Raw genomic sequence first — 20,822 nt, forward strand, 5'->3', positions numbered from 1 at the left:
AGGCAAAAGTTCTCATATAGCGACTCTGTTGCTTCGTCTGCCATGTTTGCAAGTATTTTTCACCGCAGGAAATCAAATGTAACACTGATAACTTCAGATACACACAGTAATGTAAATAAGAAGAGCACTGGCGTTTGATAGTACCCTCCAACAATCTCCCTCGACAGAATGCTAAACAAGGCTTAATCATAAAACTAAATAGAAAGGCACAAGTGGGTACAAACAAGACACACAAACAAGTGCCTACGGTGGTTTAAAGAAACACAAAGATGGATTCACTGAGTTGAAAACATTTAAATTAGAGAAAAATAATGTTTATCCTGAGGCCTCATGAATGTAGCATGATTTAGTGTGCCATACAGACACGAAAAGGACAGAAAAGAGATAGAAATAACAAGGACAAATCCTCAGTCCCTAATGGGGGCCTGACTCCGTACCCCTTACAATCACTATGCAGATTGCTCATGTTGTGATAATTGCTTTCAGTCTTAATGGACAAATTGCTCCCACTCCTGAATGTCTGTGATCACAGGTTTGCCACGTGTGAAGTGATCTGAATGACAAGCAGTGCCTCCAAGACATTCAACTTTAGCTGTTTTCACACATGCATTCCTGAAACTTTCAGAAGAGCGTCTCAGGACAGACTGCCCCTGAGATACTTATTCACACATGTCCCTCACAGTGTGATATTTTCCCTGTTGGACGGGAGGTGAGACATGATGGACAAAAGACGCTGCGGAAATCCAATCTGGCAGGAAAAGCGAGAGAATATAACATTATGATGACATGTTCTTCTTTCCCTTCATATCAATGTTATATAAACAAACAAGTGGTTCATTCTCACAAGCAGAAAAAGAGTACGAAAGTGCTTTATTGCATGCTTGATGATCGCAACAGATGCACTCTGGATGCGTGATGAACGTCATAACCACCGCATGCCGCATGCGTTTAATTTTTCTGAATATTATCTCCTCACACATTGCCTCAATGCGACTTCACACAGAAGTTTAACTTGGGGGTCTGGCTGGAATAATTCAGGTAAAGCCACCAAAATTATATGACCCAATCAAATACAATCAAATAAATACATGGTATCTTCAAACTAGGATCTTCATTTCAGATTGCTTTTACAATTGGTTTACTGATTAATTAGTAAACTGTTCGGTCTACAGCAGAGGTTCTCAACTGGTGGGTCAGGACCCAGAGATGGGTCTCGTGGGTCGCAAACGTGTGCCTGGAAAAAACTTGTGTAAAACTTGTGTAAAACTTGGTCTGTGAAGCGCTTTTCAAACATATTTGTTTTGCTCAGTTTCTTTCTTCTGTCACATGTTTTGTACCGTCTGGGGTCCAAACTGCATAGTTTTCCAGTAAATACATCTGGTTGGTTGAAAAATATCATAAATTTGGGTCGCGATTTTTCACAGAGGACTTGGTGGTGGGTCCTGAAGCTAGAGGAGTTGAGAACCACTGGTCTATAGAATGCCAGTAAATAGTGAAATGTACGGTGGCCCTGAAGGTCACTGCAAAAACATTTCACAAAACCCCCCAAAATATCTAATGAAACAGAAAAAACTCATTTTTTATGATTTGTGAAATGTGTTTTTTTTTTTCATTAAGTGAAATGTTTGTTTGTATTTAAATGCTTCTTTTTTTTACATGAATTAAATGATTTTGCTTTTATCCTTCAGGGACACCATAGAGTGCCTCACAAATCAAAGACAATATGTATGTAAGATTGACATTTTGAGAAACTGCTGCCAGTAAACACAAAATGGTAAAAGATGATTCGGTCTTGTCAGGGCAGAAACAATTTCCAAAAGAAAGACCAAATAAAACCACATATAGTTATTTGTTTTGTTGTAAACCTTTACACAAGACCTCAAATGGGCATCTATCTATGCATATATTTGGGAAAAAAAATGAAAATCTAAAGCACTTTCCACATCCCTCAAATTGACAAAGTCAAAGGATTTGTTGTTTAATCCCAAATGTTGTGTGCTTGGCTTGACTAGCAGTTCAAAGTTTTTGTTCAATTATTTCTCTGTCATGGTACAGTGCAAAGCAGAGCAGCTATGGTTGAACGCAGCTAATTCTCCACAGTCCAAGCTTTGAATCTGCTCTCAATGTTTCAGCTCAAAGCAATATGAAAGCTTATAAAAAAAACCTCTGTCTATCTCCTGCTCACAGGTCCCCTTTCCCTCCATTATGGCTCCGCGCAATCACAGCTGCGTTTGTGTAGCCTAACCCATTGGGCCATCCATCACAGGTGGCAGAGATTGCTGTGGAAGCTGGCGCCTATTCTGCCACTTGGCACAAAGCGTTTGATTGGAGCCAAAATGGCCCCTGGCAAGCCCTGTCACGCCAAATACCTTTTTTTCCTGCATTTATCTTTGGGCAACCCTGTCTATCAAGCTGTAATAGAATAACAAATGTATTTTACCTGGCAAAGCATTGGGCAATCAGGGCTCATTTCATCATAATGACGGCGCAGTGTGTAACCAATTTAGTGTGTGGAAGTGAATGGGCAGAGGCAGCCACTCACACAGGGTGGATGCAGTGATGTGATGGGTTGGGACCTCCGCCCAAGGGCTGAGTGGGTGGCCAGGCTCTGGGCCAACACAGTGGCCTTTTTCATATTTCATGGGCTTTAAATTCTCCTCACGGCCAATCTAGCAGCCACTGGAAACTGGCACTGGGCTGGGAACCAGTACTGGAGATTTTTCTATTATGTTTCCAACAACAGGTTTCCAGCAGGAGGTTTACTTATCAGCAAGGGCAGGTGTATGAGCACAGCCAGAAGATAGTCCTGCTTCGGTTCACTGAAAAGGAACATAGTGAAGGTCTTGGAGTAAGAAACAAAGAGTCAAAGCAGTTGCCTTTCAGTTCAGTCAATTTCCGCTCTCAATGAGGTCTGGACGCTGGCAATTATTCCTGTGCAGCATACATTCACTGATGGCTCAGGCTGTTATGTAAAGTGTCCATATTAACTAATCCCATTCATACACAGTCATATGCTGCAGATGAAGCTCAGGGTTAAGTGTCTCGCCCAAGGACACATGTGACATGTGGCAGCAGGAGCTGGGGATCAAATTACCGACCCTCCGCTTGAGAGATGACCGATTCTACCACTGAGGCACAGCTGCCCCCTGATGCACCCCCATGCCATCACAGATGCAGGCTTTTGAACTGTGCACTCATAACAAGCTGGATGGTCTCACTCCTCATTAGTCCAGAGAACAGAGTGTCCATGGATTAACAAACAGAAAGTCACATTTTGACTCATCAGACAACGGGACAATTTTTTTAAACTTTTGCCCATTTTAAATGAGCCAGGAACCAGAGAAAAGATCTGGTTAATATAATACACATGTCCTCTTTGCATGTTAGTGTCTCATCTAGCATTTTAGTGTGCAATAATGAACTGTATTTGTAGACAATGATTTCTGGAAGTGAAAGCGGTGATATCCACTACAGAATTGTGTCATTTTGTGTCACTGATCTTGACCTGTACATGTTTAAAGGTGCACTATCCAGATTTGGTAGTGAAATTTGAAAGTTGAAGAAGTGAAACAATTCTATGTTATATTTTTCTGAACTAAATACACAAACCTTTTTCAAAGGAAAAAATGGGTCCCTGAACACTGTTTTGGAGCTAAAAAGCTACCAGGAGAGTTACAGTTTCTTTGTTTGGGGCCCCCCTCACCATAACTTCTTCTTGCGTATCACTTTATCTTCAAACGGTGTTCCAGGGACCAAATGTTCCTCTGAGGACAGTTTGTGTGTAGAGTTATGAACATATCCCAAAGAATCTGTACACTTCTCCAACTTTCACATTTCTCTACCAAAACTCCATAGTGCACATTTAAGTAGTGCTTTTACTAGAAAATATCTTCTTGCTTTCTTTTAACAGTCACTTGTATCACTCTCCGTGAATCAGGTATACAGAGTCTTCTTCTGCATGGCTGATTTTCTTCTCATCTGACCACTCCCCCCCCCCCCCCCCGAGCTGCAGTTTCCTGCATAAAAGAATATAACAGAAAAGATCAGTCTTCATGCTGATGGTCTCAATTGCTTTGGTAGGCCATAAAGATGCATCAGTATGAATTACTTCACTGCTGCAAACTCCTCACAGGAGCTTTAATTAATGTAAAAAAAAATAGCCAGACCCAAATCGAATCCATCAACCACAAAGACTATTTATTTTTTGTTTTTGCAGTTTAACTTCAGAAAAGTCCAGAAAATTGTGAAGTCTGATGTCCCATGTTTAGGTTTGTACAGTAACTGCTAAAATAGTACTATGAGAATCTGTATATGATGTGTACATTTAGTTGTTAGCATGAGTCTGACACACCGCTACAAACTGATTGCGACTGAACCAAGTGATTTTGACATAAAGTTATGTTGTTGGACATCTCACAGCCTGATTCCATAGGATCAATGTGCGCCGCATTCCATCAGCATGGCTCACTATGGAGCCGATCGCTCCACCTTTATTCAATGCTTGTGTTTCCACTGCACGTACTGCGGCCCGTCTCCGCTCTGCTACGCTTGAAATAAGCACCGGGTCTATTTCCGACAGAGCCCGCTGTAACCATGTGTGAAGCTGAACCGAATGGATGGACCCAAACAGGAAGGGAACGCACAGAGCATCTGGTCAATTTCAAAATAAAACACAATACCAAGACTCCTGATTGTATATCCCATCACTTAATCGACATTAAGTCAAGGCAGCCACCAAATGAACATCAAATCAACCTCGGTAAGTAACCTGATGTTTGGTAAGTTGTTTTCTTTATTCCTGTGTGATCTTGTAGTTCTCCCGTGATCTTCAACTGCTCATGGTTGCGCTCCAGAAACATACCCATTGGGGTAGGGGGGGGCGCCTTAGGACGGAGCAAAATCACAGCCGAGACGGAATGCTGCACACAGAGATCCTGTGGAATCTGCCAGTAACTCATTTGATCAACTATGTTGTCTTTCTGGTGCTCAGGAAAGATGTATATAGTAGTATTTTGTTATTGTTTTAAGTGCTTGGACTGCAACGGGACAGCTAATGTCATTGACTGTCAGCTACAGTATTTCAATGGTCTATCTTCTACTGTGTTGTTAGCTTGAAATAGTGACTACTGGGCTGTTAATGTAAGATGACGATGTAAATCTTCACTTGATCACGTATAAGAAACAAACATGAAAACATGAACATGTAACCATGCTTAGATTGTACCACATTTATTTCATGACTTCACAGAAAATTGCATCATTTGGCACATCTAAAGAGCGTGTCATATTTTAGATTGAGTCATATTTTGACATTTTTTTAAATGCTACTCGTCCCATATACTGTGTTTGTCCACTTTCCCCTCTTCACCACAAACAAATCTGCAGCAAAATTAGCTGGGAAATGGACCAAGACCAACTGTCCTAGGGGGATTTTGTATGGTTGTTCACAGAACAGCTCTCACTTCAGCCTAAATGAACCGTACCTAATGGGAAAAAAAATGTGCAGAGTTCGTCTGAGCTTCAACAGGTGAGGTGTGAAAATACTTTCAATGGTCTGTTGAGCACTCGTACATAAGGACAAGGGTGTGGATTTTTGAGGAAAAACCAAGGACCCTGACTCAATAATATCAGTGGCATTTGTAACCATTTTTAAATACTGATGGACAGGTCCACCCACGGGGAGGCGCTGAACAAGAAGGGACAAAGCTGGCTTTATTTTTTGAGACCGCTGAGGTCTGTTAACATCCGTAGGCCTCATCTGTGCACCTTTTATCAGACTGCTTTGTGCCTTGTTCTTTGGTGTGGTGTGCTGGGCATAGGGGGCTCGCAGAGCAGAACCAACAAGCTAATTAGGAAGGCCAGCTCCATCACTGGGACTGAAATGGAAAACCTTCAGCAGGTGACAGAGGCAAGAATGTTTTCAAAGCTAAAGTCCATTCTGAGAAATCCCGCACACCCACTCCACACCCTGGACGTGGCCCAACAGAGACCGTTCAGTCACAAGCTGATAACAACAAGGTGCGGGACTGAATGTTACAGGAGTCGTTTTGTAATTACATTTTTTTTCCCCATAACTACCCCCTTGCTGTTCCTGTAAACTTTGCCTAAAACTTCTTAAAATTAAAGCCCCACCCCCCAGCCAAAAAAAACAACAACAACAACAGCCTGGGCCATCAGAACCAAATACCGTGACCAAAAAACTGAGGTACGTATTGAATCGTTGGCTGACTGTAATGTTGCATCCCTAATATTTACCTATGATTAAACATTTCCTCAGTGCTGTAAATGATCCCCTCTGCTGCCCTTCTGTTACTTCCTGTCAATCCTGCTGCTGGTTTGATTGTGTTTGACCGGTGAAAAGAACAAATGTGAGCAAATAAAAGACTTAAAAAGGGTGTGTATGTTTTCATGAGACCAAAATGTCAGACTGCGATTCAGACATCTCTTCCATCTGACACTGGGGCCACCTCAGAGACGGCAGAAACACAATTAAACCAGAGGCCAAGATACAAAAAAGATTCACATAAAAAACAAGCCTGCCGGCAGCATCTGATTGACACCTCGCTCAGCAGCGCTGCATGCCTCACATTCCTCCAGTCATAAGAATCTGTCTGATATTAGCCGATAGAAACACTTCTGGGAGATACTGCAGCTCGATTCCAAAGCTGTGCAACATGCAGATTGTTTGATAGAGGATGAACAAAACAGGAAAAAAAATGACTTCTTGTTTTTCCTCTTTAACGCTCATGTCTGTAGAAGAGTTCTCTGTTCATCTATAAGAAAAGAAGATCAATAGCAGCATCAATGAGCATCCCCTGTGTCATTACTTTATTCTTTTCTTTCTGCCTTTAACCACACTTTCTTTATTAAAGGGAACAGTTTGATACCTGAAAGCCATCAGCGCAATGCAGAAGATTTACAGTCCCGGATATGACAGCGAGCTGCAGGGATTAGAGACAGGGCCACATGTGGTGCACTTTGCAGTTTTATAAAAGCCAGCAGCAGACATGCTAACATGTCATTCAGTCTTACACTGCAGAGTGGTGATGAGACAAACTGCCGTGTTGTGCCTGCAGAGGGAAGTGTGGCACAGCAGAGCGCTCCCATCAGCCTCTTTAAGGTGAACCAGCTTCAGTATTAAGCTGATTAAGTATGCGAGTCAGCCTCAAAGAGGGAAGACGCTGATAGACAGCACAACCCCTGAAGAGGCGTCTGGGAGATTTAAGGCATTTTCACACCTTGTACGCTCCGAGAACTTACTTGGAACTCTTGAAGTGCTCTCTCCCACTTAGTTTGCTTCTTTAGGCCAAATGAGAGCACAGCAATCAGAGCGAGACCCCTGTGAGAAAGGAGTCTGTCACTACAGACCTAAACCAGACTGACACCTTGTCTGGACTTTGAGCATGAACCGACCAGGAGCAAACTAAAGAGAGCCCTCGGAGCCATACGCTGTCTGTTCATTCAACCACTTTCATTCACATAACATAAGAGTGAAGGGAACTGTGTTTCAAATCTCACATGTTTGTTATCCTGTTTTTAGGTCCTTTTGATCAGGGGTGTCACAAGGATTTCTGGGCGCCATGAAAAGTTATCACATTGGGGCCCCTGCACCAGGGCCTCAGTTAACCCTGCAATACAGTTACATAAATGAGCCATTAAAAGCTTTGAATTAATTAACTTTTGTTGATTATTCAAAGTACTGAATAAGTCTTTCTCATAATAAGGCGCGTACAGAAGGCATGAGTAAAAAAACGTTGCCAATGTATTAGTGAAATTTAGACAGCGCAGGAGTTTGCTTGCAACTATGTGTGATCAAAAACAAGAACAAGACCCAATACAAGGTGTCTATGACTTTTTTTTTTTTGTGTTGTGGTATCCAAACAGACATGAGTTTACATTAGAGTTTTACTTCCGTCCATATTCAAAATTCTGATACATCATAACTACTTAAAATAACTCTACCTTAGTGTTTCAGCCTTAAAAACTGCTGTTAAAATAAAGCACTAACGATGAATGAAACTATGTAACTTATGCATCTTTTGGCATTCAAATAATTTTTAAGCATCTAAAAGATATATAGATTTAAAAAATATCTGCAAATTATTTCAGACTTAAGAAAGAACGGTAAATGGACTTGAGCTTGTTTAGCTCTTTTCTAGTCAAAGCACTTTTACACTGCATGTCACATCTACACATTCACACACTGATGGTAAAGGTTGCTATGTAGTGAGACAATCAGAAGTATTGCTGCAGGAGCAGGGGATTGAACCCTTGACCTTCTGGTTGAGAGACAACAACTCTATCAATTGAGCCACAGCCACCCCTAAGAAGAGTTAAGTATAATTTATCAGGCCACTTTTACCTATATCATGACAGTTATGACTCAGAGAGAAATACATCTAAACAAAAATAAATATTTATTTCAGGCCCAATAAGATCCACCTTCTCTATTGGGGTCCTAGGTAGCCGACCCCACTTCCCCCCCAACGTGATGCCGATGCTCAAGATCTTCTTAAAGCTACAGCAGATAGACCATGGTTTTGTCCAGAACATCACCACTGTTTTACTTTGTTATTATCATAGCTTTTGAATTGAAGAAGAAGAATGTTAAGAGTAGAAAAGAGCAGCGATCTGGCCGTCAATTACTTTTTTCAAGCTGGAATAAAGGTCTACTTTTTCCTACGTCTACTATCAATTTGACTCAGCAAAGGTCGAAGAAGGCTGTTTCCTATACAAATCACGTTGTTAAGAAGTCTTTGACAAATTACAGCTGCCAACCGTGCTAAAGTGCTGTTAACTATGGAGTTTGTGTTCTCCTGCATGGACAAACTCTATGTCATTATTTAAAAGTCCAACAAAACATTGTTGTCATTATTATAGGATCTATAATGTTACTTAATTTCTCAGCACATATCAGTGAACACCTATGCCTTTACCATTATGACGTCAACAGGCCTATTATACCATCCAAAATATATATCTATCAACCTCCAGTGTTGAAAAATTAAGTCAAGCATAAGTGTAAAAAAAAAAGAAACTGCAGTTCCTGAAGTGTCCACTTGGGGGTGGCTGCAAAAGCCCCAGAAGTCACATACACACACATTCTAAAATGCTATTTTTTACAGCAGCCATAGACATGTTTACAACCTGGTTCAAAACAAGATGTTTGGTCTGAATGGCTCACATCTTTATCGGCACACACTGTACAAGGGTGAATGGTTGTATGATTCAGTCATTTTGATTTTATGAAGGATAAGAATCATGCATACTTAGGGGCGTGGCTGCCCTGACTGACGGACTGGTGCGATGTAGCTGTTTATCAAGAGGCTTAAGACCCGCCTTAGCTCAGGCTCTTTGCCTGGTGTGAGGATATCTGAAAGTTAGATTGAAAAAGTCATTCAAGCATGGCAACCACCATCATTTGGCTTTAAAGTGTACTTCATAAATCGATGGGTGACATAACTGAGCTTACGTCCATGTTTTATACAGTCTGTGTGTTCCACTTAATTTCTGATGTTTATCTCTAACTGGTGCTGTGTATGAGATAATGGGTTGAATAAAGACCTTCTCAACGATGACAATGTACAAATACAAACAGTGGAACAATGTGCTGCATTGTGTTCCTTCACAATAGATTGTTGTTCATCAGGTGTAGCTATGTTTACCGAACAAATGCAATGACTCATGTTAATTGTGCTTTTAGTGTTCGGTGATGTAACCACTATACAAAGGAGCACAAGTTAATATTTGCAGTCAACACTCGTCATTTCAAGTCCCTTCTGTTCCCAATGCATAACGACAAGGCTACAACCTGCAAGGGGGAACAATTTCTTTACAATACGCTGAACACCTCAGTGTAACTCTGTGCTCACATCCTCCCTGAATATAGAGCAGTTTGGAGCCTCAGATTAACTGAATGAAACATTTTCATTAAAAATATCCAGACATTTGATAACACAGTAAGACTGCAAAACAGAGCATAGATAGAAGATTCAAGTGAGGAAACACAGTAGTATTTAGAATAAGAGAGACATCCTCACAACAGAGTCAAAATGAAACTCTGTCTTCTTCACAACTGCAAGAGCTCTGTCGTGAGTAGACAGGCCTCTCGATCACCTCCAACCTCCTGCTACATAAAGAAGTCCCCGTGACGTAGACCATGATTTCACGGCATTACATGCTGTCTGTGTAGTGAAATCCCTTCAGCATATTGCATATAAAAGTTACCTCAGCTAACCTGCATCTCATTTCACTTCTCGACGTAGTTTTTCCTGTGCTTCAGAGAGAAGAAAGAGAGCGGCTGGCTTTGCTTTTTTAATTGAAAGAGGATCATCAAAACATGACTTTCTAACTTGTTTCAATTGAAGAACACAAACTTAATTAACCTTCTTTACTGCAGGTGCTGGGTAATCTCTCTGCCCACAGAGACATGGGCAGACCTCTAAACTCTATTTGGTCTGGTAATGTTCTGCATACTTTTTATATTACAGTTGTCTTCTTCAATCTAAATTAATTTAAACATCATTTTAAACTGAACTAGACAGGTACCGACTTTGACTACAAGACAGCCGGAAATTATTTCACATCAGTTCAGATTCAACAGAGTAGGTATGGAGAAATCAATACTGCAGTATTGATACTACAGTACTTGCTGAAAAGTACTCGTTTGGTATTGATTACTCTAAAAATATATTGTTACCAAATCAGTACTTCAAACAAAGTATCAATCAAAGCTTTTAAAAAAAAAACAGTTTTCTGCCATTTTCTGTCAGTGTTGTGCCGAGACAGATTGTTTTTTTCGCGTGCCCATGTCACATGACTGTGGAGACCAATCAAACATGAGATATGAGTCCTCAGTGTCACCCACAAGAACCACACCCATAAAGACACACAACACTTCCAAATCAGTTCTGAATCAAAAGTGAGTCAGGATGACAGAAAGAAAATGCAGCTTCGGGTGGTGTTTAGGCTCAATTATGCTCAATGTCTGATATGTGTACATTTTGGCCGTACACCACGTTCATTTTGTACGTATTTTATGCTATGCTTATTACCTTGACTGTGTTTTCAATTCTAAGAAATACAAGTGGTTGGGAATTGGTTCTGAATGATCTGACACTGAACAGCAATTTCCATAAGAGGGGCCTTCAGTGAAGACACTTGAGACCGTCCCATGAACAAATCATAGGAGGACCCTCTTTGTATAAAAACATGTATTCATCTGGCAGGTACTTCGTCCAGAGCCACATACAAATGAGATGAGACTCATGGTGGAGCTGACAAGTGCTGCAACACTTGATTCCATGGTCTTACAACAGTAGAGCCACGAGTTTGCATGTGTTTGAGGTCATAAAAGTGGATGGACTTAATTTCTGCACAGACACAAAACATTTTCATTACTTAATTTTACCGTATCAATAATAAACCTAAAACCAATAGCCTGTTGACAATACAAAAGCACCAACTTATTTTTTTAGTATTTTATCCCAAAAATACAAGTCCATTAACTTGACCGAGGTCGAGTGCAGCTACTAATATTACTACTGATTAGAACACCCGTTCATAGCGCACAGACGTTCCTGGTACACACAAGTCTTTGCGAGCCAGCTTGGAGTGTTGCAAGTTTTCAGCGACCCCGTGCCCCTCCACCTTTCTGTCGCCAGAGAGAGAGGTCTCCCTCATGTTGGTTTGCATCTTCTGAATCGCGCCCCCCGTCACTTACTCTCTTCATTTACTGAGGTACATGAGGTCATGCAATGGTCAAGTTACGGTTAGAGCGTCCTCTGCTGGATCAAACTCTAAAACTACTTCAGACAGTTCAAATGTAAACTTCTCCTGCAAGTTGAAATGAATATATGAATTTAGAATCAGAATTGACAGCCCTAATATGTCCATAGGAACTTTTTTCTGAGTTTGTGACTCAACTTGTTTTGGAGACACACACACAGATACACACACACACACACACACACACACACACACACACACACACACACACACACACACACACACACACACACACACACACACACACACTGGTCCACAATCACCAGTAGGTGTTCAACTGGGTTTAACTCTGGTGACTCTGAAGGCTATTCATCATTCTGACATTGCATAACTTAAAGCTAACTTACATCGGCAGTGCCTTGTTGTGAGGTTATATTGAAATGTCATCGTTCATATTAAGCCTGGCTCACACTGTACGATTTTTCCCCGATTGTATAAAAGTCGGGGTGGCATGTCAGCTCACACTGTATGACTGAATCGTTTACGACGCCCGGCCAGACCTTGCGATTTATGTGCTCACACTGTTCGACCCGATTGTCGGACACGGCCGGAGAGCTCACACTGTACAAGTGAAATCGGGACGGAGCGTTGACAATTGTTAATAAAGTTTCATTTGAAAACTCCAACGGACGGCGGTTGGTGAAAGAGAAGGAAGTGAAAGTTGTTGTAGGATATAGGAAAGTTGACACAATCGTAGATATATGGATACAAGGATACACTGATGATCTGTACCGAAAAAAACGCCAGGTTGCATCCTGCCACTGGTTGCCATGACTACAGTCCTCCCTTGTCACAACTTCTGCAGGACCCTTTCATGACGTAATCGTCAAGATTTTAAATTCAAAATATCAAACATGTTTGAAATACTTTAACGTTAAGATTGGAACTTTGTACCCCTCACACTACAAGATAATCTGAGCAGATAATCGGGTCCGAGCAGCCTGGAGTCGGGAGCGACCCTGCGATTGTCAGGATTGTTTTTTCCTGTACTTAATAAAAACAGATCGAAACATAGCTAAGAGATAACGCTATTCTGAACGCTCTGTCTATTAAAACTCTGTTGACCACTTTGCTTTCAGAAAACTAAGGACAAGTTGTTTAGCTGCACGTAATGAATTTTTTGTTTTTGTTTCCATCTATGTTAATATGTTGTACTAGTTACCATAGTAATCAAGGAACAGATCATAAAACACATCGCCATGTAAAGATAAGAATGATCAGAGTGGCACGGGAAAAGGACAAATAAATGTATCAGCTGTTCCCTCTCATGCTTAGTCGTTTCACCTCCCCACACACCACTCTCTCTCTCTCTTTGATAAGTGTGCTTAATGCTGATATGAAATTCTCCCCACATCTTCCACCAGAGCCCAAAGGCATCGGGCAACAGGACACAGTGTCACTACCACAGCAGAAAAACCGCTAAGCAGATTTACTCGCACGCTTGGTGAGAGAAGGGGGGGGGGGAGAGAAAAAAAATGATGACATTTTTCCCACACCGACCGCAGGAGAGACATCTCTTTTTCTTTTTTTACCCTTACTGCATAAACGGTTTATAAATGTAAAATCATGTTTCCTCTCTGGCAGTAGCCCAAGGACCTAACACCTTTGAATACGAAGCAGCAGGGCCTGAAGGGCAGCGAGGGGAGAGGGATGAAAATATCAGAGACAGAGGTTACAGTCTACTGAGGCTCAACCTGCTTTCTCTACTGTGGCTTTAAAATAACAAGGATGAACGCAACAGTCACTCCTTTTTTACTATCAACCAGTTGTGCTCGGCATAAAGGTCAGCTACTCAGTTCATCTTAACAATTACTTAGAGTTATTTATTTAAAACAAGAATGGGGGCAGTGGTTAGTGCGCACGCCCCATGTATGGAGGCTATGGTCTTCCAAGCGGGCGGCCCAGGTTCGAATCCAACCTGTGGTTCCTTTCCTGCATGTCATTCCCCACTCTCTCTCTCTCCCTGATTTCCGACTCTATCCACTGTCCTATCTCTACATTAAAGGCACAAAAAGCACAAAAATAAATCTTGAAAAAAATTATATTAAAGTTGTTGTTTTTTTTAAGATTTATTTTGGGGTTTTAAAATATTTATTTGGGTTTTTTTTTATGCCTTTATTTTAGAGATAGGACAGTGGGGAATGACATTCTGCTGTGGCTCAGTTGGTATAGTCGGCCGTCTCTCAACTGGAAGGTCGGGGGTTTGATCCCCAGCTCCTGCAGCCACATGTCCGATGTGTCCTTGGGCAAGACACTTAACCCCAAATTGCTCCCGCTGCTTTGTCGGCTGCATATGAATGGGTTAGTTACTTCACTTTACATAGCAGCCTCTACCATCAGGGTGTGAATGTGTAGGTGTGACCTGCAGTGTAAAAGCACTTGTGTAGTGAGCAGACTAGGAAAGCGCTATAAATGTACCAAGTCCAAAGGAGCTACAGGTCGGATTCGAACCCGTGCCTCACGCTTGGAGGAATGGGCCATGATATTACTAACCACACTGACCACTGCGTCTGCAAGATACTGGCTTACAGATGTCAAACTCCTACTGAACAATCCTCATGGCAGTCTCTCATGCAGTAACTTATGAAATGATAAATGTTCTTCATAGAGTTTCATACTTTGAAGCCATGTCACATGGTTGTAGACTGTGTCTGCCAGACGTTCTCAGACGTTCTCAGACGTTGTGTTTTGCCCGAGGTTCTGCACTTTACTCGAAGTTTTTCTACATTATATGAGAATTGATTGCCGTGTGTTTAGCAGTGGCAGTCCATCAGGCAGAGGAGGGGGGAGACAAAAATGGCTTTCTTTGCTTTCATCATTCACCGCATAAGATTTTAATTAAAATTTAATCAAACTTCAGCCCTCTGCCTTTTTTTTTTTGCATTGCACATGAAATAAAGGTAATAATGTTCTTCAATTAAAAAGTGTAACCGAGACATCTTTTATTAAACAGGCTTTTACATCAATACTTTTACCTTAACTTCAATTCAATTTCAGCAAAGTGTCAGGGCTCATTAGCTGCGTATCTCAATACTGTGCATGGCTGCAGCTACAGTCGTCCCAGTGCATATTAGAAACACTTTAATTTACCTGCAGTGTTCACTGTGTTCTTGTCTTTACAGTGTTCCACAAAATATAGTGATTGAATAGTGTCAGTGATTAGGAACCTGACGCCTGTCTTCGTTAGCTTTAGTGGATAATCAGGTTTAAGTGGAATATCAGCGTTTGGATTTCACAGAAGGGCTGATGTTTCTCATTATCTCGGGGGAGCCGGCGAGCAGTACGTGATCTGCCATCACGTTATTAGCTTCAGTGTGTAAAGAGAGGGAAATCGATGCAGATTTGATTGCCAGGGTTAATAACAAACGCTTCTGCTAATAAAACCGCCTTCTGCGAGATCTTTTCTGCTGAGGGTTGAAAAAGTTTGAATGTTTATCTGCTAGAATGATTCTTCTCTTCCCACTGTATCTGTCTCTCCTCAAGGGTAAACTGTGGATAAATTGTCCCGAGGATACATTGGTAGGACAGACACGCTTTGTTGTGGGCCTTTTTTTTTTTTTTTTCTTCCTTTTTTCTGCCGGGCCAGGTGTTGTATTCAGATTCCCCTTGAAAGCTGTCCTCTGTTATGCCCTGAGCTTTTTTTTTTTTTTTTTTTATGAATTCATTTTTGATGGAATGATCTCTGATGCCAAAGCATATAAAGTGCAGCTGGGAGGTGGCGGTCTAACGGGAACTGGAATGTGCTGTTGCGGAGGCTGGATAGTTATAGTCTGCTTTCTATGTCTCGTCAGAACATGTGGAATCATACAATGATAACCAAGGACTATATGTACAAAAATGCAATTACCGGACCCTGGGGGATTTAGAAAAGGGTGGTGTTGAAGTACCCGAAATTAGTCTTTGTCTCAAGACCGGTCTCTAGACCACGTTTTGAAGGTCAATGTCTGGTCTCGGAAGTGAAAACATTTTTACTCAGTCATGTCTCGGTCTCAGATTGGGGCGGACTCAAGATTTTAAATCAAGACCGGTCAAGACCACCACTGATTATTTGATTTTTATCCCCCGGTTCCAGTCTCAACCTTCCCAGTGTTACGGTCTGAGTGAAACTCCCTCTGCACACAAGTTGATGATTTTTCTTTGATATTTATGGTCTTTGTCTTGACTCTGTCTCTCAATCCATAAATGTCTTGGTCTTGTCTCGGTCTCTGAGCACTCTGGTCTCTGGTATGTCTTGGTCATACCTCCTCTGTTAATGTGGTCTTGACTACAACAGAAGAGTACCGTTTTTTAGGTAACGCAACAAACGTAGTACAACACTTGTATTAACAGTACAAACACAATAACAACAACTAAAGTTACATTTAAGAAAAATTGATATAATTCACAATGGATTGTGGGATTGGTAGTTCCTTGACACCTGAAGAAAATTGTGCCTTGCACCATTGCATTTTTCTGTTTTTCAATGCTGTTTACGTGCTGAATCAATGTACTATAGTCCCTAGTACTTGGGGAGCTGGTTGTCATGGTTTCAGGCTTCAATCTCTTGATAAAAGGATTTTGTGAAATGGCAATGAAGGATTTGAATGGGGAATTTGACTTCCGGGAACCAGAGCCGCGGAAAAAGTGGGCGGAAATATGAGTGTGAAAAGGATTTGAATTTTCTAGAGAGGCGAGCATTATTTACATCATGACTTGTCACATACTAACTGAAGCCAGGAAGTGTTTTGTAGAGTAGAGATCACTCATGTCGAGTCTCTAAGGAAGGCTAAATTAACCTCCACACCACATTCAACCTGGAGGGAGCAGAGCTGATAACGATGACAGGATCTAGACTGTCTTGGTCCTTTGGGAGGAGCTCAGTGGAGAAATGTGAGTGTTTTGGGACACACATAAACACTGCTGACATCGTGCTATGAAGGGATTGTGCCGGGAGGGTGGTATGGAGGTGAGAAAGCACATTGTCAGATACTATCACTCTCCCCAATGGGAGCAACGTCAAGCCCCTCAGCACCTGCCGGAGCGCTGACTGTGACACTCATCCATGATGCTATGACTAAAGTGCCGGCCAGACGGCCCTATCTGAACACCAATCCTCTGCCTGGCTTGTCTCGACGGTTGCGCTGAAATGAAGCTGTCATCCGCTCGGCGGCTCTTTCACTGTGTCACTCTGCAGGAAGAGATTGATGCTCTTCCTCCTTTCGCTTCGTTCAGCGTGGCTCCTGCAGTGGGATTAGCTGATTTGAAGCATTGATGAAGTTCAGACAGCTCCAACTGGGCGAGGAGATACATCTTCATTATACCGCAAAGTGCTGCTCAAACATTATCATTAGTCTTCAAACCGCTGGATGGATAACTGCAGTCCAAAGCTGGACTGCCACATACTGTACATATATATGTAGAGGATTGTCATCTTTAAGAGCAGGCTGTGTCACCATGTGTCAGGCTTCTTTCTATCTGCTCTCATTCTGCCATATGCTTGTGAGACGGATGATAACGTTTTACAATATGTCCTTTAATAAAGTAATTATGAGATTTTGCACAAACCAGAGTAGCATGTTCAACTCCGCCCATCATAAGGAATGTTGGAAGTGTTGTGACACACAAAAGAGTAATTTCATTGAATGTGCTCGTACTGTTGGTGAAACAGAAAACTGAATGGATCAATTTAAAACTCATGCTCGAGCACGTGAGCATAGTTCACTTTCAAGGCACCGAGAATTGCAGGGCACTGAGTACCAAGTGGAATATGCAGCACTTGCAATGCATCCAACATGGCTCCATTTTTTTTTTTTTTTTTTTTTTTTTTGCTGTCCTTATTTAGTGAATTAAGTCCCTGGCAGAGTGCTTCAGCTCTGGCTTGGGTGCCCAGCTAAATTTTATAAAAGAACATGTGAATCATAATGCTCCCACAAATAAGTTTCAACCTTCCTGTTCGATGCTGGCGAGGCCGCTCCTATTGGTTGTTGACAATGGTCACGTCATTGAACAACACAATTTGCATAAAACAAGACTTAAGGGCTTTATATGCGATTTTTTCATCCAGCAGATGTCGCCCTTGAGCACCAGCATGAAACCAAAACAACTCGCGGTGCATTGTTGTGTTAGCATGCTAATGCTAGCGATCTTTATTATGCTCGTATCTTCACACTGCATGTAAATTTACCTGAAATGAGCGTGATCTAGAAACACAGTTAAGCAGTGAGTACAGTATGTTATTCTTCTTTTCTCTAGTCCCTCAATTAAACAACTTTTTAAACGCGAGTGGATGAGCCAGGCGGCCGTCCCGGCGATATAAACAAACTGAAGATAGGACTCTGAAAACTCTGAAAACATCACAGACAGTGGGACTCGGGTGTTACACCCATTGTAGACAGTCATGACTCAGAGTTATTTTCAGAGGATATACTTGATTTATATTACATTTAAGTGTGAAAAATCACATATAAAGCCTTTAAGACCTGCGATGACATGTTTATACAAAAAGTTCAGATTCAATTTTATGACCACCTTACACCTGGCTCACACTGTGCAATTTTTCCCCGATTGTATAAAAGTCAGGGTGACATATCAGCTCACACTGTACGACTGAATCGTTTATGACGCCCGACCAGACATTGCGATTTATGTGCTCACACTGTACTGTGAGCCAGGCTTTACACACACAACGGTCAAGATCATGGGAGCGCTCCAACTCTAGCAAAACTTTCATGATTTTATTTCAACTTTGGTAATTTGTCATCGACTTTGAAATTGCTTGAAACATCGTTTGGTTTAAGGCCAGCATAGGACCAAGACTAAATTCCAAAACAGCTGCCAATATGAAGTGAAGTGAAACAAAGTAATAAGACATTATTCAGAAAGTACTTGACACTTGTTCGGGAGAACGACGTCGCCTTTAGTGTGGGTTGGAAATGTTAAGTGTGGGGGCATTATGATTCCACACACACTTTACCTAGGTAAAGGAACAAACAAGTCTGTATAAGCACCTTAGTAATTGGGTAGCATTCAATATCCTGCAGCAGCATGGGGGTACTGTGACAAAATACTAATAAGCTTTCCAATGCGCGAGTCTGACTGAGTTTCTAGTTACTAACTTGGCGTGTGTTGGTCTCCTGGGAGGCAATTTTTGGAAAGAACAAATAAGTAGTTTGTTTTTTTTCTGTTTGTTTTTTTCCCATTTAGAATGTTTGAAATTCAGGTGTTTTCCACCTCAGATACCTGGTTGATTTAAAGGTAAATGGCCAGGGATATTTTGTTTTCGTTGTGTATACAAGACTAAAGAACAGAGTTATTTACGCACACAGAAATATTGGAGACAAGTTGCAATCAGCTAAGTAAATTTAGCCCTGAGAGAATATTGGCAAACAGGCTTATGATCACAAGGTTGGTGGATTGGATTTTGTTTGCTGGCTGGGAATACATGAGTGGGGAAAGAGAACCACAAGTGGCATTTTGTCTTGGCTGCTGGGGCATGCATGTGGGAAATGTATCTGCAGAGGGACAACATTTTACGTTAAATGCAACTCAGAAAATTAGATTATTAACAGCAAAAAAAAGTGTTTTTTTTTTTTTTTGGTAGCAGTCCAAACCACTCCATCTCTGTGGGATCTGACTTTTATTTAAGGACAGTGCAGAGGAGTTAAGGGGTCAGAGGTTTTATGAATTAGAAGACAGAAACCAACAAGTGCAACGGTTCAACGGACTTGCAATACTTTGTGACTTCTTGACTCTTTGCACCTCGGCACAAGCCGATTAGTTCCTGCTGAAGATGTTCTCTTAACAACAGCAGAAGTAAAGAGTCACATATAACTGGCCCAGCTCTCGATTTAACAAACTTTGCTTTGAAGATCCAATTGAAATCATCAATAACCTTCTTGGGTGTTGAAATGAATCGTTCAATTGATGCATGGATGGATCGATCGATGGATGCATTGTGCAGGGACAGGACATATTGAACACAATGAAGTGATGTCTAAAGCACTTTCTAATTTATACAAAAGGAGTTCATATTTCTATGACTGCTTGTCTTTGTTCATCAAAAAGTAGCCATGGGCAGTAGAGAACTGAGGATGAATCGTGATGCATCATGATTGACGAATCATTGACTGGATGAAAATTGAAAAAAAGAGGCTCTGAACTGAACTGTTCGCATAATCCCACATCCATGGTTTGTACGACCTGAGTCAAGCACAAGCTATACAAACTGTGGCAACATTCACACATGAGTTCTGTATTTTAAGTTTTTGTGCTTAGCACATTTACAAGCAAGGCTTCTGATCTCCAGCTGCTCCCATGAAGCCGATCATTAGCTCCGCAATGACATTACAGTTTTTTACAGGGTTTTACCGAACAAATGTCAGTTTTTTAATTGTTTTAAGAAATGTCAGATTGTGTTCTTACTTCAATCTGCAGCAGGGCCTCCTCCCTTTGACGGAGCTCCTCCACATCCTCCTCACTGATCTCTGACAGGAAAGCCTCCACACCTCCCTCTGAGCTTAGTGCATCTTCAAACAGCGGACCCTCGTCGATCTGCTCGGTGAGCGGGGTCTGAGGACTCTGTAGGTGAAAACACACACACACACACACACACACACACACACACACACACGCACGCACACACACACACACACACACACACACACACACACACACACACACACACACACACACAAATCAATCGTTAAGGTTAGGTGAGATAATCAAGAAAGAAATTCAGTAGCAGTAAAGGAACTTTCTGACAGTGAGTGGTTACTCCTTTGTCCGATGTCCAGCTACATTGATGTTCCGCTATTTCATTGAGTAGCAGAGAAAAATGCCCCCCTCACTGGATTGTAGTTCCTTCTATTACACAGTTTGGACTGCTGCTGTCCAACCTCTGTCATCTCATCATAAAATAACTACAGTACAGCAGTTTTAAAGCATGAGATACGACATGGTTAAGATGGAAGACATGCATAGTGCAGTAAGCTAACTTTGATCACAAACATTGTTTTATTGACCCAGTTGAAAACAGTTGTATAACTTGTCCTGGATAA

The 20,822-nt window shown here is 41.5% G+C and overlaps 1 protein-coding gene across 1 annotated transcript in view; it reads right to left on the reverse strand.

The window, feature by feature from the left end:
• Positions 1-20,822, reverse strand: part of tsnare1 (T-SNARE Domain Containing 1) — a 154,276-nt gene that overhangs the window by 48,967 nt on the left and 84,487 nt on the right. Inside the window, exon 8 of the mRNA XM_061049657.1 lies at positions 20,188-20,343. Within this exon, the coding sequence (XP_060905640.1) occupies positions 20,188-20,343 (156 nt within the window). The remainder of the gene's footprint in view (positions 1-20,187; positions 20,344-20,822) is intronic.

Source organism: Labrus mixtus, chromosome 11 (assembly GCF_963584025.1).
Source record: "Labrus mixtus chromosome 11, fLabMix1.1, whole genome shotgun sequence".
NCBI lineage: Eukaryota > Metazoa > Chordata > Actinopteri > Labriformes > Labridae > Labrus > Labrus mixtus.